The 15,552-nt window shown below is 47.6% G+C and overlaps 1 protein-coding gene across 1 annotated transcript in view; it reads left to right on the forward strand.

Annotated features, from left to right (window-relative positions):
• Slco2a1 (solute carrier organic anion transporter family member 2A1) overlaps positions 1-15,552 on the forward strand; it is an 80,959-nt gene that overhangs the window by 48,276 nt on the left and 17,131 nt on the right. Inside the window, exon 4 of the mRNA XM_036194044.1 lies at positions 14,652-14,879. Coding sequence (XP_036049937.1) covers positions 14,652-14,879 — 228 coding nt within the window. The remainder of the gene's footprint in view (positions 1-14,651; positions 14,880-15,552) is intronic.

Here is a 15,552-nt window from a genome sequence, read left to right on the forward strand (position 1 = left end):
TTCGTCTTTTTTCTTCCACTCTTGCTAATCCTTTTCCTTTTCTCAACTAGTCCCTATTTCTGTTTTCATGTCAGGGTGCATTGTGTGTTGGTGTGTGTGTGTGTGTGTGTGTGTGTGTGTGTGTGTGTGTGTGTGTTCCAGAGAGTTTCATCAGGATTAACTACAGGAGTGTAAGTAAGGATTTGCCTGTCAGAACATGGGTGTTTTATCATTGGCTTCGCCACTGAAGAAAATGTCCCTCTATTCCTACCAACCCATTATCTAATTATAAACTGTTGTTGTTTTAAACTGCTGAGTTTGTGATTTTATTCAAATTCTAGCTAGCTCTTTGTTGACGTGAGCTTTACAAATACTTCCTCCTAGTCTCTGGCTCATCATGCACATTCTTCTAACAGAATATATGTCACTTCCAGAACAAAAAGAGGTTTTAATTTTGATGAAATCCAATTTTTCCTTATTTTTTCTCTTCCACCATTCATTTTTCTGGTACTGCACCCAAGACCTCTCCCCGATCCCAGGAAAGGGACATTTTCTGTCTGGGTGTTCCCTTTTGGGGGGGGGGATTTACATGTAGATGTAATGATCTGTTTTGAGTTAACCATTTTTTTTTTGTATGAATGTCATTTTTTTCCCCAGCACAATTTGTTACAAAAACTGTCTTTTCATCATACCATAATTCTAACAGATAAATTGTGCCATTACAACAGATGAATTATCTCGGGCTAAGGCTGCAGTGGTAGAGAGCTTGCCCAAAATACACCAGACCCCGAGTTCTGCCGCCAGCTCGGAGAAGAAAGTTGACCACGTCTGACAGTTCATCTCTGGACTTCCTTTCCCGCCCATTGATCTGTGGGTCACCCATGCCAACACTGCATGCTCCCCCTCATCAGTGTTTTGTTTAGTTTTGTTCTTCTTTTCTATATAAACTTTGAGATGTACTTGTTTATATTCAAAAGAAAAATCTTCTTCTGGAATTTTGATTGGGGTTGCATTAAATCCACAGATCAGTTGGCATGCCTGTTATGTGTAATCCTCTAACTCTTTTTGGTTTTTCAACACAGGGTTTCTCTGTATAGCCCTGGCTGTCCTGGAACTCACTCTTAGACCAGGCTGGCCTCGAACTCACAGAGATCCGCCTGCCTCTGTCTCCTGAGTGCTGGGATTAAAGGTGTGCACCACCACCGCCTGGCTAATCCTCTAACTCCTAAACAGTGTGGCTCACCATCGCCCTTGTGTATAATGTTGACTTATGACTGAACAAGCTCTAGGCTGACGAATGTCTTTATTCTTCAGGAGAACAGAGTCTCTGGACACCTTAATGCCCACTGTCCATCATTGCCACCCAGTGCTATGGACACACCCACCTTACCCTTCCTACATCGCTCACTGCCTATCAGTATTTACCTCCAGGGTTATGGGTTTCTGCATTCACCGATGCTTGGGGGCATTTCACCTGCTCTGTTGCTTCAATTCCCCCTTTTCCTGAGATATATCCTTTGTAGTTCCATTGATGAACCCTTGGGTGATAAAATCTCTGTCAGAAAAGATCTTCATTTTACCCTTACTCTTGCATTAGTTTAGCTACAAACTGCTTTAAATTCATAGTTATTCCCGCTCAGAACTTTGAAGACAACACACCTTTGTCTTTGGGACTTCTCAGTGGACCTTCTCCATCTGTCTAATTGTCAACCCTTATATTAAGGCATCTTGGTTTTATTCTCTGTAGTTGCACTTAAAATTTCTCTTTTGTTGTTTTGCTACTATAGTATGTTTGAATATGGGTTAATCTGTGTCTGTTTGGGAGTTCAGTTGTTTGTTTTTTGTGATAAGACCTTAGCTCCCCCCCCTTGCAAAATTTTTATTTTACTCTAAAAACTTGTCTGCCAAAAATGCTGCTGATTTTCTCCATCCTTTCCTCTGAACTTTTATATAAATATACATGTCAGTCACTTTCATTTCTGAACCCCTCATCTCTTAACTTCTTGGAGTCTTCAGTGCATGGTTCCTCTGTACCGTATCCTTAGTGGTTTCCTTAAAGTATGTATTCCCATTCTGTGAGCCTCTCTCTAGCCTTTTAAATCGGAGTCAAACCCTTCCATTATGTAAGTTTTACTCTCTATTTTGCTAATTTCTAGGAGTTATGACTTGTTTTCAAATTTCTCAGCCCTAATTTTATCATTTCTTAATGCTTTTAACTGATATGTAATGTGTGCGTGTATATGTGTATACATTATATGTTTCTTTGATGTTTTCAAGTAATTTAAATATATTCTTATGTAGTCTTTTTAATATTGTTCCACTAGCTCAAGCTGTAAGAATGTGACTCCTTTGCTTTGTTGTGTCTGCTTGTGGCATGTTCACCGTGAATCCTCCTTCTGTGTGTTCTATAATGTGACTGTGGAATGAATTATACTGGGATTTTGTCTCCTATATGTAAATTATCTGTGGGCAGATTGGGAATGGGCCTGCAGTAGTATAGTGTTTTATATCCCCCTGGGGGTCATCATTCTTTGCAGGTCACTTTATGTCAACTAGTTAGCTCGGGATGAGTTTGTCCTTGTCTCAGGAGAAGTAGGGCACGGCGGTGGCTTCGTGACGAGCAGCATTGAGGGGCCCAGGCTGCAAATGTTCATCCTTAGTCCACTGCTGTAGAGCTGTATGTCCGTGGTGGAGGATAAATGAGCCACCCCAGAACATGCTGAGCAAGTAACTGATTCGTGTTTGCTTGAATCTGGCTCTTCTAAAAGTAGACTAAGCTCCAGAGGTGAGTCACTTAGAACGGCAGAGGAAATTCCTCCCTGGGTTGGGAGGCCTGTGCAGAAGACAGATGGTTGGTTTGAATGGGGGTGGGAGTGGGAAGGACTAGGAACGGGGGAGGTCTACTGGTGAAGTGTCTGCAAGGTTCTGGATCTGTCACTCTTTCCTCCAGGTGCTCTAGTCATTCTCACAGGTGTGTCGTAGCCCCGGACTGTTCAAAGTCTGAGCCAAGGATGAGGACAAACCCAAGCCCATGGGTTCTGCCCTGTCCTTTCTCCCCTCTATCTAGACGAGGCCTTGGAGACCAGCTCTGATGGAGAATCAGGACTTGACCTTTCTGATGCACGAAGACCAGGCTAATGAGATCAGCAAGGGAGCCTCGAGCGCTGGGGCCAGGCTGAAGGGAGGGCACTTTGCCAGACACCACATGCCATGGCCTACTCAGTCAAGCTGGTCGGCTCCCCACGGCCTGGGCCCACAGCCCATGGCATTTGCTTTGCACAGTGTAGTCATGGGAGGGAGGTCAGGGATGGCCTCAATACGCTCCATATTAGGGATGGCTATTTAGATTGAGTTGGGCTTTACCACAAAGCCCCTAGATCACAGGGAGTCAATACCAGCCCAGTCTTAACTCCACTGTTCCTGGCCCAAATCACCACAGCTTGCCTGACAGGGCCCCAGTGTGCACAGGCTGGGAGAACGGATTGTTACTGTTGTTGCTCATGCTGTTTGTACAAATTGCGACAATGGAGCGGCACTTGCTTTGATTGGGATTCCAGCAACAGCTGGAAACGTTCAGCGATGCCACCTTCGGGGCATCTTTCTGGTGCCAGGCAATAAGATGAGGAGGACCTTGGCCTAGGAGTCACATCTGTGGCCTTTAGTTTAACTGTATACTAGGTGCTGATGCAGTGAGGAAGTGTGCCATGTTAATATGTTCAGATAAATATTCATCAAGTGTCATTTCATTGGAAAAGGCTGATATCATGACTCTACTCCAAATGCATTCCTGTGGAAACTTCAGCTTTGAATTATGCAAGGTCATGGGGGGGCATATTTTATTAGATGTAACACCCAAATGGTGCATCTAAACTGTCTTCTGGAGCCAGGCAGTCCTTGGGCCAACTCTGCTTTGAGACTCAGTACCTCAGGATGGCCTAAAAGAGAAACACCTCTCCCATCAAGCTATGTCTGCAGAGGCTCTTGCATTTAGCCCAGTGGCTGCCATAGGCAGGGACCATGAAGTGGTGGCTCTTGCTCATGGGATAGTGGGGAATGATTATAGGACACTGAGTAAACTGGGAGCCCCTTAGAATCCCCATGGGAACATGCATGGTATCCCTTGACAAGCTCTTTGCTGTGGACTGGACCGCTTGGGAGAGCCTGCAGGTGAGTGCTTGTCCTCACCCTAGGCCTCCATTACACCCTCATGTGAGCATAGTGTCCCTGTGATGAGAGCATGGGCAACTGTTCTGACTAGTTGCCAGAGCCTCCTACAGCCTCATGTTCGTAGATGGAGCATAGACTTTGACACAAATGCCATCTCAGCTGCTCACTTGCCAACTCTTCTTAAGAGGGATACTCTTCCTTTCTAAACCTCAGTATCCTTACCTGTAAAATGGGAGCAATAATACCTTCTCACTGGGTGTGCTCTCAGAATAAAATTAAAGTAAAATAATATAAATATATAATAAATATATAGATACAAAGAGTGTGGCTCATGGGGAAATTTCCATTTGCTTGCCTTGCTGTTGCACTTGGGATCTGTTATTGACCAGTATCATCCCCCACTCTTCTTCTCTTCATGAGTATTTGCTGATTTCTTCCTCCTTTGGAACAAAGCCGCTCCAGAAATGACCATGGGAAATGAAGAGGAACTATGATTTTCAGAGGGGAAAAAAAAAATTGAAGAAAGGCTGAACATTGTGGGAAGTCACGAAGACCTTTAACAACTAATTGCCTATTTTAAAAAGTCCATGCAGACATTTATGAATGTTTAGATTTTCTAAATGTCAGTGGGGTCCGGAAATGTGCCTTGGCGCCTTTAGAGACTAGCTACCCAGCCAAAGCCTCCATCCAAGCCCACATCTAGAAGGTGCAGTGAGGCTTTTGCAGATGGGAAACAAGCCAGCAGGAGACCAGTTCTCCCAGGAGAGAACAGAAGGAGCTTTGGAAAGCAGTGTTTTGAGAGACTAGGTATAACCTGTGAAGGTCAGTGTAGTCTACTTAAGTCGGCCTGGCAGACAATGGTTGCCTGGGCAGGAAGCTTCCCAGAGGCTAAGCAGGAAAGGAGGAGAGGAAGTTGTATTTTTGGAGCAATTAAGAAAAGAAAGGGAAGAAGCCCTTCCTAGCCCTTTATCTCTGAAGCTACTGGTCCCTATCCTGTGCTCTCTATGATGTCCCTAGGAAGGCAGGTTACAGGAAAGCATGGAGAGTGAAGCCTTGGGATCCGGAGTGACTTCAATACTTCCTTATGCAGCTCTCAACCTCCAGAGCCAATCCATTCCTAAACCAGTAAGCCACACAGGGCCAGGCCACAGAGCAAATGGCTCTGGAACATGATAAGCTAAGGTGGTAAACAGCCAGCCATGGTGTGAAATGGAGATGCCAGAAGCAATGGGGGACATGAGGGATACATGGTGTGCAGGCAGCCTGGGTATGCCTGTGGCACATAGGTGTGTGTAAGGCAGAGCATCTCTATGCGCAGGAAGTCGAATGAGGTAGGGAGGCAGCTGGGCATGGAGAGGAAAGGAGGGTGGTGTATGTGGAGATGGATACTGGAGGCAGAAGTGTTGGGGTACAGGGGTGAAGGTAAGGAGATGGGGGATTGTGAGGAGGTGGCAGTATAGGGCAAAGAGGAAGCAGAGTGGAGAACACATATGTAGGAGGAAGTGTGTGGGTGGGGATGTGGGGGTTGAGCATGCATTTGAGGGGAAGCAGGTGGGATGATATGTATAAAGGATGGGGGGAAGTGTGTGCAGGGGTGAGTGGGTGGGTAGTTAGGGTGAAAGTTGCACAGCCTGGCTAGTTGGAACTGTTTAACCTGTTTAATCGGGAAAGGAAAGGAAGAAGAGAGCCAGCAAATACAAGTGGGAAAATATCACAAAACGTGACTGCTCTTAATGCAACTAAAAGAAAAACAGCCCTGAAAAGATGAGCAGAAGAAAACCAAATGATCCTTTATCTCTGAATCCTCTGAATGGATCCTCTTAAAGCCGTGATGTAGGGAAGGATAAAAATAAACATGGAGAAATGACAGCCCGCGCCTGGCTGCTGTGTTGAGTGGCGAGGGAGGTCACAAAAGCACATGGACTCTAAGGTTGGTGGAGCAAGCTTCTCCACCGCAGTGGCCTTGATAGACAGCTCCTCTCAAAGGCACCAGCCGCTGACCTCGTCTGTCCACGCTCTGTCTGGCTCTTGGAGCATCTACTTTGTGGGCGAAGTCAGGTGAATTAAAATGACTCCTTGTCCTAGGCCTCCTGCCGGAGGCTGAGTGTGACCCCTCTGCACCTTTTGGCCCTTGGGGTCTGGGCAGTCATTTTTCTTGTTCAGCAATGAGGCCGTGCGGCAGACCTGCTGCAGGTGTCTTGGAGATGAGCTCCTTCCTGCTCGTCCATCAGGTCACTACTCCTGGATGGTTAGACTGTCTCAGTCCTAACCAGGACAGGGGGAAGGTTCCTGGTAGATAAGAAAGGATTCTTCCTATGCTAGTGGCTTTGCATCTCCCAGGAAACAATCCCTGTTCCACTATGGAATGTGGTTTGAAGAAACCATTAGCCGTCATTGTAGGAGGTAGTGGGCTCCTGAAAGACCTAGGGAGGCAGGAAAGCACTTTCTGCTCCTCTTGCTGCACTTGGTGAGACTGAGGCTGTTGACTGTGCCCAAACACCTCTGGTAGCCCAAAGGCTTGACATGGATGCCCCAGGCAGTGTGTCCCTTGGGAGAGGGAGGCCAATGGGGCGCCTTCTTTCTCCCACGACCAGGGGACTTTTAAGAACTCCAAGCTTGTGATGTCTATAATCAGAGAAGATGGGCACCCAGGGAAGAAAAATAGCACAACAGACAACTGACTCACATACCAGGACCTAGCAGTCAGCTAAGGCTTTTGGGTATTCTGGAATGTTCCAGCTATCACCTTTCTGTCTTCTTCCTAGCCTAGAGCAGGAGTGAGAAGGATGTGTAGGGGACCCCTCCACCCCCAGAAACCTACCCTTCATATCTGTTTTGTGTCTCTAGAAGCCTTGATTGTAGAAAGCCTTAGTGGCTGAAGTGTTTGAAAACCATGTTAAGTCACAGGCAGACATTTTTATTCAAACAACCGGTTGGAAATATTTTGGGCCTGCCAATCCTTGAGTATCTATGAAACTGTTCAGCATTGTTACTGGGGCACCAGAGTTTCCATGGGCAGTAGAGGCAACAGTGTCTAGGTGTGTGCTGTAATACTCCTTGGCACAGACACGGTGGAGATCAAATCTTACCCTAGTTAGTAGTTTCGTTTCCCAAGCCCTACATTAGCTGGTTCTCCTGGCCTAGGGCTACCCTTGCCTTTAGAACTGAACTCCCAAGACGTGAATTCCCCCAAGCTGCCTTGAGGTAGTCAGCCATGGACATGAGGACAGGCCTTTCTCTCCCAGGGGACTCTTGCCCTTAGATCTCCCAGTACTACCTTCCATGGGTTCTAGTCTGCTTCTGAGAACCATCCAGACCAAGTCACTTAGTCCCCAGTGGCAGGAAAGCCATCCCAAAGCTGGGCTGAGCCTCTTCAGCTCCAGGATTTTCACTGCACCTCAGTGAATAAGGCTGCAGGTCTTCAGGGTCTCCCTGGGAAAAAGACAGAGTAATCTCACTGTGGACCTGAGGGTCCTAAAACAGGCTTAAGTCGGGAGCTTATGATCAAAATAGCCAGGACCACAGTCCTGCAGATCTGTTTCTCACGCCAGGCCTTGCCTTCCTATTTGCTGTCTAGCTGAAGCCAAGCCTTGTATTCTTTCCCCACGAGATTCACTCTCCTTGGTAGGAGCCCTTCTTTTTATCCTTGCATCTAATTTTCTAATGTTCAGCCTTCAAAATGTCTTATCAGCCATTCTCCTGGCTCTGCAGCCTTCCTGTCGTTCTCGGGCTTGCCAGCTGTGTCCCCGAGGACAGAGCACAGAGTGGTAGACACGTAGCCCTTCTACCTCAGGTATGCAGGAAGCTGGATCCCCCAGGACTCTCCAGATATGGGTCCCCATCTTGCCTAGCAGATACAATGACATACTTTGTCAGCAGGTTGCCTCCAGTCAAGTCATGCCCCACCATGGCTTCTGCTGGCTTAGGAGCCTCACTAACAAAGAAACTGTGGGAGGGGGTGGGGAGGGATGAATGACTTTTGTTGGCTCTGCTAACCGCTCTGGGTTTTCTACAAGGAGCACTCCGGCAGTCTAGGGAATAAATCTGGGAGCAGTAAGTTCTACTTCACAACCAGTGAAAGGTGTGAGTGAGGTGCCCATCTCCTAACATACTAAATTCAGGGCTGCAAGGTGTTATCTTTTTTTCTCCCCTAGCCACTAAAGAAACTGGTCTGATGTGCAAGGTGTGGGCTCCTAGGCACTGGCAAAGGGCAATGGGGAAGTAGGAGAGGGGAGTCCCGGGACAGCCAATGTGGCTGTGACTTTGTGGAGTCCTACACACAGCAAGCCTCATGCCCAGGACAAGTAGCATTCTCCCAGGCCACTTCTAGGATAAGGGAGGCAGTGTGGGTTCCAGTCTCAGTGCACACACACACACACACACACACACACACACACACACACACGCCCCAGCACCAGCACACTCCTTCTCTGTGCAGATGCAAACCCCTCCAAGCACACACATTTGCCCTGTGATTTCTCTGCTGTAGTCTGCTGTTGGTGGAAACCACCACTGGCCTTGTCTCTGTTACTGGGTCCTGTCTCTGAGTTTTAAAAGCCTGAGTAGCATTGCTTGTCAGTAGGCTTTTCCCTTATCCATTTGAGTTCCTCAAAGTGACTCATCATTCTGAATGAAAAGTAGTATTATTGGAGGACATGTATGCCCCAGATTATGATGTATAAGTGCTTCTTATAGAATAATGTTTTATAAAATAAAGTTTCATGAATAAAGAGAGCACAAAGTTGTGAAGGGGGGGAGGTAGGGGTGGATCTGGAAAGAGTTGGGAGTGGAGTGAGGGATGAATACAATAAAAATACATTGTATGAAGTTCTCAAATAATCAATAAAATAGTATATTAAAATGTGTTTTATTTGTAGTGATGCATAGTAATTACGTAGTATGTGATAGTTCAGCATGTCAGATCAGATTGACTGACATATCTTCATCATCTCGGCCACTTATTATTTCTTTATGTTGGGAATATCAATCCCTGCCCCACCTCTGCTCCACCCCTGCTCCATCTTGGCTCTACCTCTGCTCCACTCCTGCCCCATCCCTGCTCCACCTCTGCTTCACCCCTGCTCCATCCCTGCTTCACCCCTGCCCCACCCCTGCTCCACCTCTTCCTAGGTCCATGGGTCACATCCTAGGAAAGTTGACTTCCTGACACAAAATCTCCTACATTGCAAAACCACCAAGGGGCCCAGAAATCAGAACTGGGATTCTGCAGATTAAAATGTCAGGATGAATCAGAAGGTTGACTCTTGTGCTGCCAGGGTGTGGCTGGAGTAAGCTCAGGAGGGAGGACGCCAGCTGGTTTTAGATAGATTGCACCGTCCTGTGAAATTTGATGGAAGCCAGCCTCCGATGTCTTACCGGGGTTAAAATGTGCTCGGAAGAGCTTTCACCTTCCCCCAGTTTACTTTGGGGAAGACAGGAAATAGGCTAACTCCCTGTTAATGAAGGCTCTCCTCCCTCCCCAGGACCCCCGCAGTATGGAGGCAGATAGCCTTGGGTAGATAGATGGATTCCAGAGGAGAAGTTTTATAGTGGGTGCAAAGGGGTGCCATTTCTCTGGTCTTATTATGGAACTTTTATTATTTTTAAAATTTTGTGGGGGTGTAGATATAGTGACACATGCCTTTAATCCCTGTATTGAGAAGGCAGAGGTGGACAGATTTATGTGAGTTTGAGACTATCCCAATCTACATGATGAGTTCAGTTTCATAGTGAGACCCTGTCTCAGAAAAAAAAAAATAAAAAGTGGGGCTGAAGAGATGGCTCAGTGGTTAAGAGAACTTGTTCTTACAGAGGATCCAGGATCAGTTCCTAGCACCCTCAAGGTGACTTGTCACCATCCATAACTCCAGTTTCAGGGAAGTCAATGCCTTCATTTGACCCCCAGGGGTACCAGGCACACAAATGATGAATGTTCACACATGTAGGCAGAACACTCATACACATAAAATAAATGAATCTATACAAATGTTTAAAATTTGTGTGCAGGGGTATATGTGTATGGATGTGTTTGTATGTGTGTTCATGTGTGCATATGTGTACATGTGCACATGAATGCATTTGCGTGGAGGCCGGAAGTCAGTGCTGTTTGTTTTCTCAATCACTCTCAACTGTATTTCTTTGGAGACAGCATCTTTCAGTGAACACGGAGCTCACCTACTTGACTAGGCTGTTGGCCAGTGAGTTCCAGGGACTGGCCTGTCTCTGTGTCTTCAGTGCTGGGATTACAGGTGCATGCTGCCACACCTGGCTTGCTTTGTGTGTGCTGAGAATCTGAACTCAGGTCCTCATGCTTGCATGACAGAGCTATCTCCTAAGTCACAGTGAACAGCCAGGGAAGGCTCTGAACATCCCAGGTATGTGACTTGAAAAATGGTGAGCTGCCTGTTGACCCCTTATGTGGGCTCAAGCCCCTGGGAAGGGCTGAGAACTCTGCCCCAGGGAGGAAGTGGGAGACCGCAGCCCAGAAAGCCAACCTACCTGTGACATACCCAGTCATTCTCTCTGTTGAGAACCTGCCCAAGGTCCCCTCCAAAGCCTGTTCTTCACCACTTCCTGCCTCTGCAATCACCCTCCATGATGCCCTCCCCTCCCCCCATGCCGATTATTTTCGAAGAGAAAAGTTTAATGGTCTAAAATTCTAAAAAGATCCTATTCCCACCCGAGTGTGATAGCCAGGGCCATCGACTACAAGGAAGTCCTTGGCTTGTTCCTAAGATTCTGCATATTCTGAGACATATTCTCTCCCTGGGAGTTAGGCTTGCCAATTAGACTAGGCTAGATGGCCAGTGATCCCCATGTCTCCAACACTGGCATTGCAAGCGTGTGCCATCATGCTGGGCTTTTCATATGGGTTCTGGGGATCAAATTCAGGTCCTCATGTTTATGAAGTCAAGCACTTTACAAAGCAAGCTGTCACCTCAGCTCTAACTACTGTCCCTTTCCACAAGTGTCAGAGCTGGTTCTGAAATAGGCTTGGGCCCCATTCAGGACTGGCATCGGGAAAAGTGCGCTCTCCGAGGACCTCTTGAATCAATGTGGGAAACAGAAAAAAGCCACAGAGAATCTGGAGACTTGGATGGAGTTGGGGCCAATTGATTATTGTTTTTCATGCATGCTTTGAATAAAAGGCATTTCTGACCCGCACACTGACATTTTTAAACTTAGTAATAGTAAAACAATCCCCAGAGACTTTGGCCGCTGGACACTTCATTATGTGAAGCTTCGAAGGGATTTTTGTGGCTTTGGCACACCACGCACTATGCCACATGAAGACTTAATAAGGCCGTCAACGTTTTTTACGATCTTTGATGACCATTAAATGTCTCACAAAAAAATGCTTTTGCCAGCCAAGGCAGCAACAATGTCCTCATAAATGTGAGTCTAGTCAAATAATAAGGATGGACAAAATCAGGAAGTAGTGCTTAGAATAAACTCTTATTTTCTGGCCTGTTGTTTTCCCCAGGGAGTTCCTCGAGTCCCCTCACACCTCCCCACCTCCAAGTCCCTCATTCTCCTGCTACAGCCAGACCCTGTACATGCTATCTCACTCACACAACCATGGAGTCCTTGCAAGCCCTGACCCTCATATCACACAACAGCAGCCTCACCTGTCTGAGCCCTTGGAGGATCTGGCCGAGGGACTCTCTACCCTCCCATCCGAGCTTTTGGAACATAGGCCTTAGTCCCCACAGCAACTTTATTGCATTGCCCTGTCAAGATCTTTACCTGCCTGGGCCTTTCTTCAGGGTGCAACCCAGGCCCATTCCCAAGGCATGCTACCCTGCCTGCCTGCAGTAGCTGCATGGCATATCAGCCTCGGCAAACAGTGGGTGTCCTGGGTCACCCACTTCCAAGTGCTGAGCTACACCCCAGCTTCCCACTGGACTTCTACTTGGTTCAGAGGCCCCCTTCTTGGGGGAACTTTTCCAAGCCCCACCTCCACTACCACCACCAAACTCTGCGTTTCCTGTCTTCCCCATTTACCCTTTGCCCTCTCTCCTGGTGCATGCCTGTCAATATTTTTTTCTTTCAATTGTGGTGAAATACATAACATGAAACTTGCCATTCTAGCACTGGAAGGGGATGATGGTGCTAAGTGTGGCCATCTCAGCCATCCATCTCCAGAGTATTCTGATCTGAATCCACTGGACAGCCTTCACTGCCTTCTCCCCCAGCCCCTGGCAAACCTCCTTCCACTCTCTGTGTTTATGAATTTGACTACTTTAGACGTCTTCTATCAGCAGAGTCAGACAGGACCTGCCATTTGGTGTCCGGCTTCTTTCACTTAGCACCCAGTCTCCTCAAGGCTCATCACTAGTAGCTTACATCAGAATTTGCTTCCTTTTTAGACTGAATAACATTCTACACTATGTGCCGTATTTGACTTATTTGCCAGATTGTTTCTACTTCTTGGTTTCCACCAACAAAGGTGCCATAAATATGGGAGCCTAAAGATCACTTCAAGCCCCTGCTTCTACTTATTCTGGTGATTGTGGAATTGCTGGATCCGTTGGTCATTCTATTTTTGAACCCGTTTTGCAGAGTGGATGCACCATTTCCCACGCTTCACCAGCAATGCACAAGGGTCTCTCTGTCCCTGTATCCTCACCAATACTTGTCATTGTCGTCTGGCTTTTCGATGATGGCCATCCTGTGGGGTGTTAAGTGATATCTCTTTCTGGTTATGGTTTGGTGAGGCAATACTGTGGTTGCCTTTTTAGCAACCTGGGGGAGGTGGTGGGTTGAAGGACATTTAAAGGTCATGTCTGTGTCCCTCTGTCACCTGCACAAAGAGGTCCCTCTTATGGTCACCAGCCAGATGACTGAGAGACTAAAGCAAAAGTGAATCTCGGTGCCGGTGCTTTTCAATAAACAGGCATCACCCACCCTGCCATTTAGAGGGTGGCTTTTCTGATCCAGGCATGGACCTTCAGTGGCTGAGCTGGGCACAGGGGACAAGTCTTTATATCTCCTTCCTGGTATCATTTGCTTTCAGATGACCTTTAAACTATTCTTGAATAGATAATGGGCACAATTAATGGGCCCCTGTCTGGGTCAAAGTCATCTACATCATGCACCACCCATGAGTATTAGTTAGTAGTTATAGTAATTAATATTTTGGTTTGCTGAGAGGGTTGCGCGTTATGTGGACCAGGCTGTCCTCTAAACTGGTAATCCTTCTGCCTCAGCTCCTTAAGGGCTGAGATTACAGATGAGCACTGTCACACACAGCTTTACATAATGCTTGATCCCATAATACTTGGCCTTAGTCCCCTCTGTTTTTTCTGAGTCAGACCCCAGTGACCAAAGAGAGATCCCCTTTGCTGAAAGTTTGCAATATGGGTCTTGTACAGAGCCCGGCATTGAGAACAGGATACGATGGGGTTAGGCCAGATGAGGCCTGGGTGGAAGGGGGAAAGAGCAGCTGAAAAGGCAGAGCCCCAGTCCCAGCCCTACCATCTAGTCCATGGCCCTCATTTTTCCTCTCCAGGGGACTCTGGGGGCCCCCTAGCTCAGAAACCTCTGGAAACATCATAAGTAGGAATAAAATGGATTCCTGATTCCATTAGTATTAGTGAAAACCCCACCGAGCGAGAATGGTGACGTCAGTGATTTCCATTGGCCAGAATGAGGCAGAAAGAAAAGGAATCTGGAAACGATCCCTCAAACCCCTCAAGGCCTTGGAAAGCTGACAATGTTGATGGTTTAGTGTGGGCCAAATTGAAAACAGAGGCATGGAAGCAGCCGCCAAGCCCGGCAAGGTCCAAGCCACAGGACCCGTGGCATCCAAAGGCCATGCTGGGATGATTGGAGCCCTCCAAGAAGGGCTTCCAGGTGCAGCCTAGCTTCCCAATCTGTAATATGAGAGGGTCCCCAAATCCCCTTGTTTTCGGAGTCTGTGATTCTTCATGTGGTCCTAGCCAAAAGGCCAAGAAGCATTAAAGAGTCTATGATTCTGGGGAACTGCCCAGGTGTGGCCAGGGCACTGAATATCTTTGGCAGCAAGTCCTTCATGGTGCTGAGATCATTCAGAAGTGAAGGAGTAGGGGTCAAGACCCAGGGAAGACCAGAGCCGAGGCTGGCAGTGGCATGGTCTTCTGCTGAGAACTCTGGGTTTTGACTGTGGATCCCTTCTTGCAGCTGGGTGGCGCTTTCCTCCAAGCCTGCAGTACTGACCCACCGTTCTCGGCCCTCTGCCAGCAGCAGTAGAGGAGGAGGAATGGATGCTCCTTCCCATCCTGGGCACAGCTGCTTCTGTTGCAGGGGCCAAGGTCCACCTGGCTCCCACCTCCATCTCTGTAGTTCCTTTTGCCAGTCACGCAAAGGGACACTCTTCAAAGACCATGTCCTGTTTTCCTATTCCCTGGCCCTCCTTCCCTTCTCACTGGGGTATGGAGAGAGGACAGGACAACAGCAGGATTGGGGGACAGATGATGGAAGCAGGAGGCCAGGGTGCTGGTGACTAGTGGGCATGCTCATTGCAGGAAACAGCAGCCGCCTTCAGACCGACCTCTGTCAGAAGCATTTGCCGGACCTGCCCCCGAGTAAGTGCCATAGCACCGTGGCAGATACCCAAAAGGAGACCAGCAGCATGTGGGGCCTGATGGTGATTGCTCAGTTGCTGGCCGGCATCGGGACAGTGCCCATTCAGCCATTTGGGATCTCCTATGTGGACGACTTTGCAGAGCCCACCAACTCACCTCTGTATATCTGTGAGTCTTGGGCTTTAAGAGGGTTGCGAGAGGTGGAGATTCGGGGTGGGGGGGGCTGATGTGACACCTACAGAAGCTCTTGGGGCCAAAATGGGGCCTGATCCTCTTGGCCTACAAGATGGTGGACCCGTGGTGAATGCCAACTGCTTCCTTCCACTTGTATGGGCCTCGAGTGGCTAACCCAGAGCTCCAGGATCTCACCTGTAGGACAAAGCTGGGATACTTTGTGTGTACCATGTGCTTTAGGATTATAGGAGCTGATATTTAGCCCTGTTTTGAGCCTCTGACATCACAACATGACATTGTGTTCTATCAAGTTCACACAAGAGAACCATGCAATTGCATTCTGTAAGTGCAAAAATAACACAACACATAATGTTTTAAGTAAGTTTAAAATTTGTATTGGGCCACATTAATTCATAACTATCCGGGAGACCATGTGACCTCTGGGCCATGGGTTAGACACTCCGTTGATCCTCCACAAATCACCCAGTTCTCCAGGCTCCTGCTGGGTGGCACATTACTTCTCTGAGCTGTGGACAGGTTGTCATGCGTGAAGCAGGTAGCAGATGGCCAACTGGTGCCTGATTCCTTCTCTTAGAAAAAGCCACATTGAGTTCTCTCAGGGCCTCAAGTCACAAACTGCGTCTCTGACTCCACCTTCACCTGCCAA

The sequence above is a fragment of the Onychomys torridus genome, chromosome 7 (assembly GCF_903995425.1).
Source record: "Onychomys torridus chromosome 7, mOncTor1.1, whole genome shotgun sequence".
Lineage (NCBI taxonomy): Eukaryota > Metazoa > Chordata > Mammalia > Rodentia > Cricetidae > Onychomys > Onychomys torridus.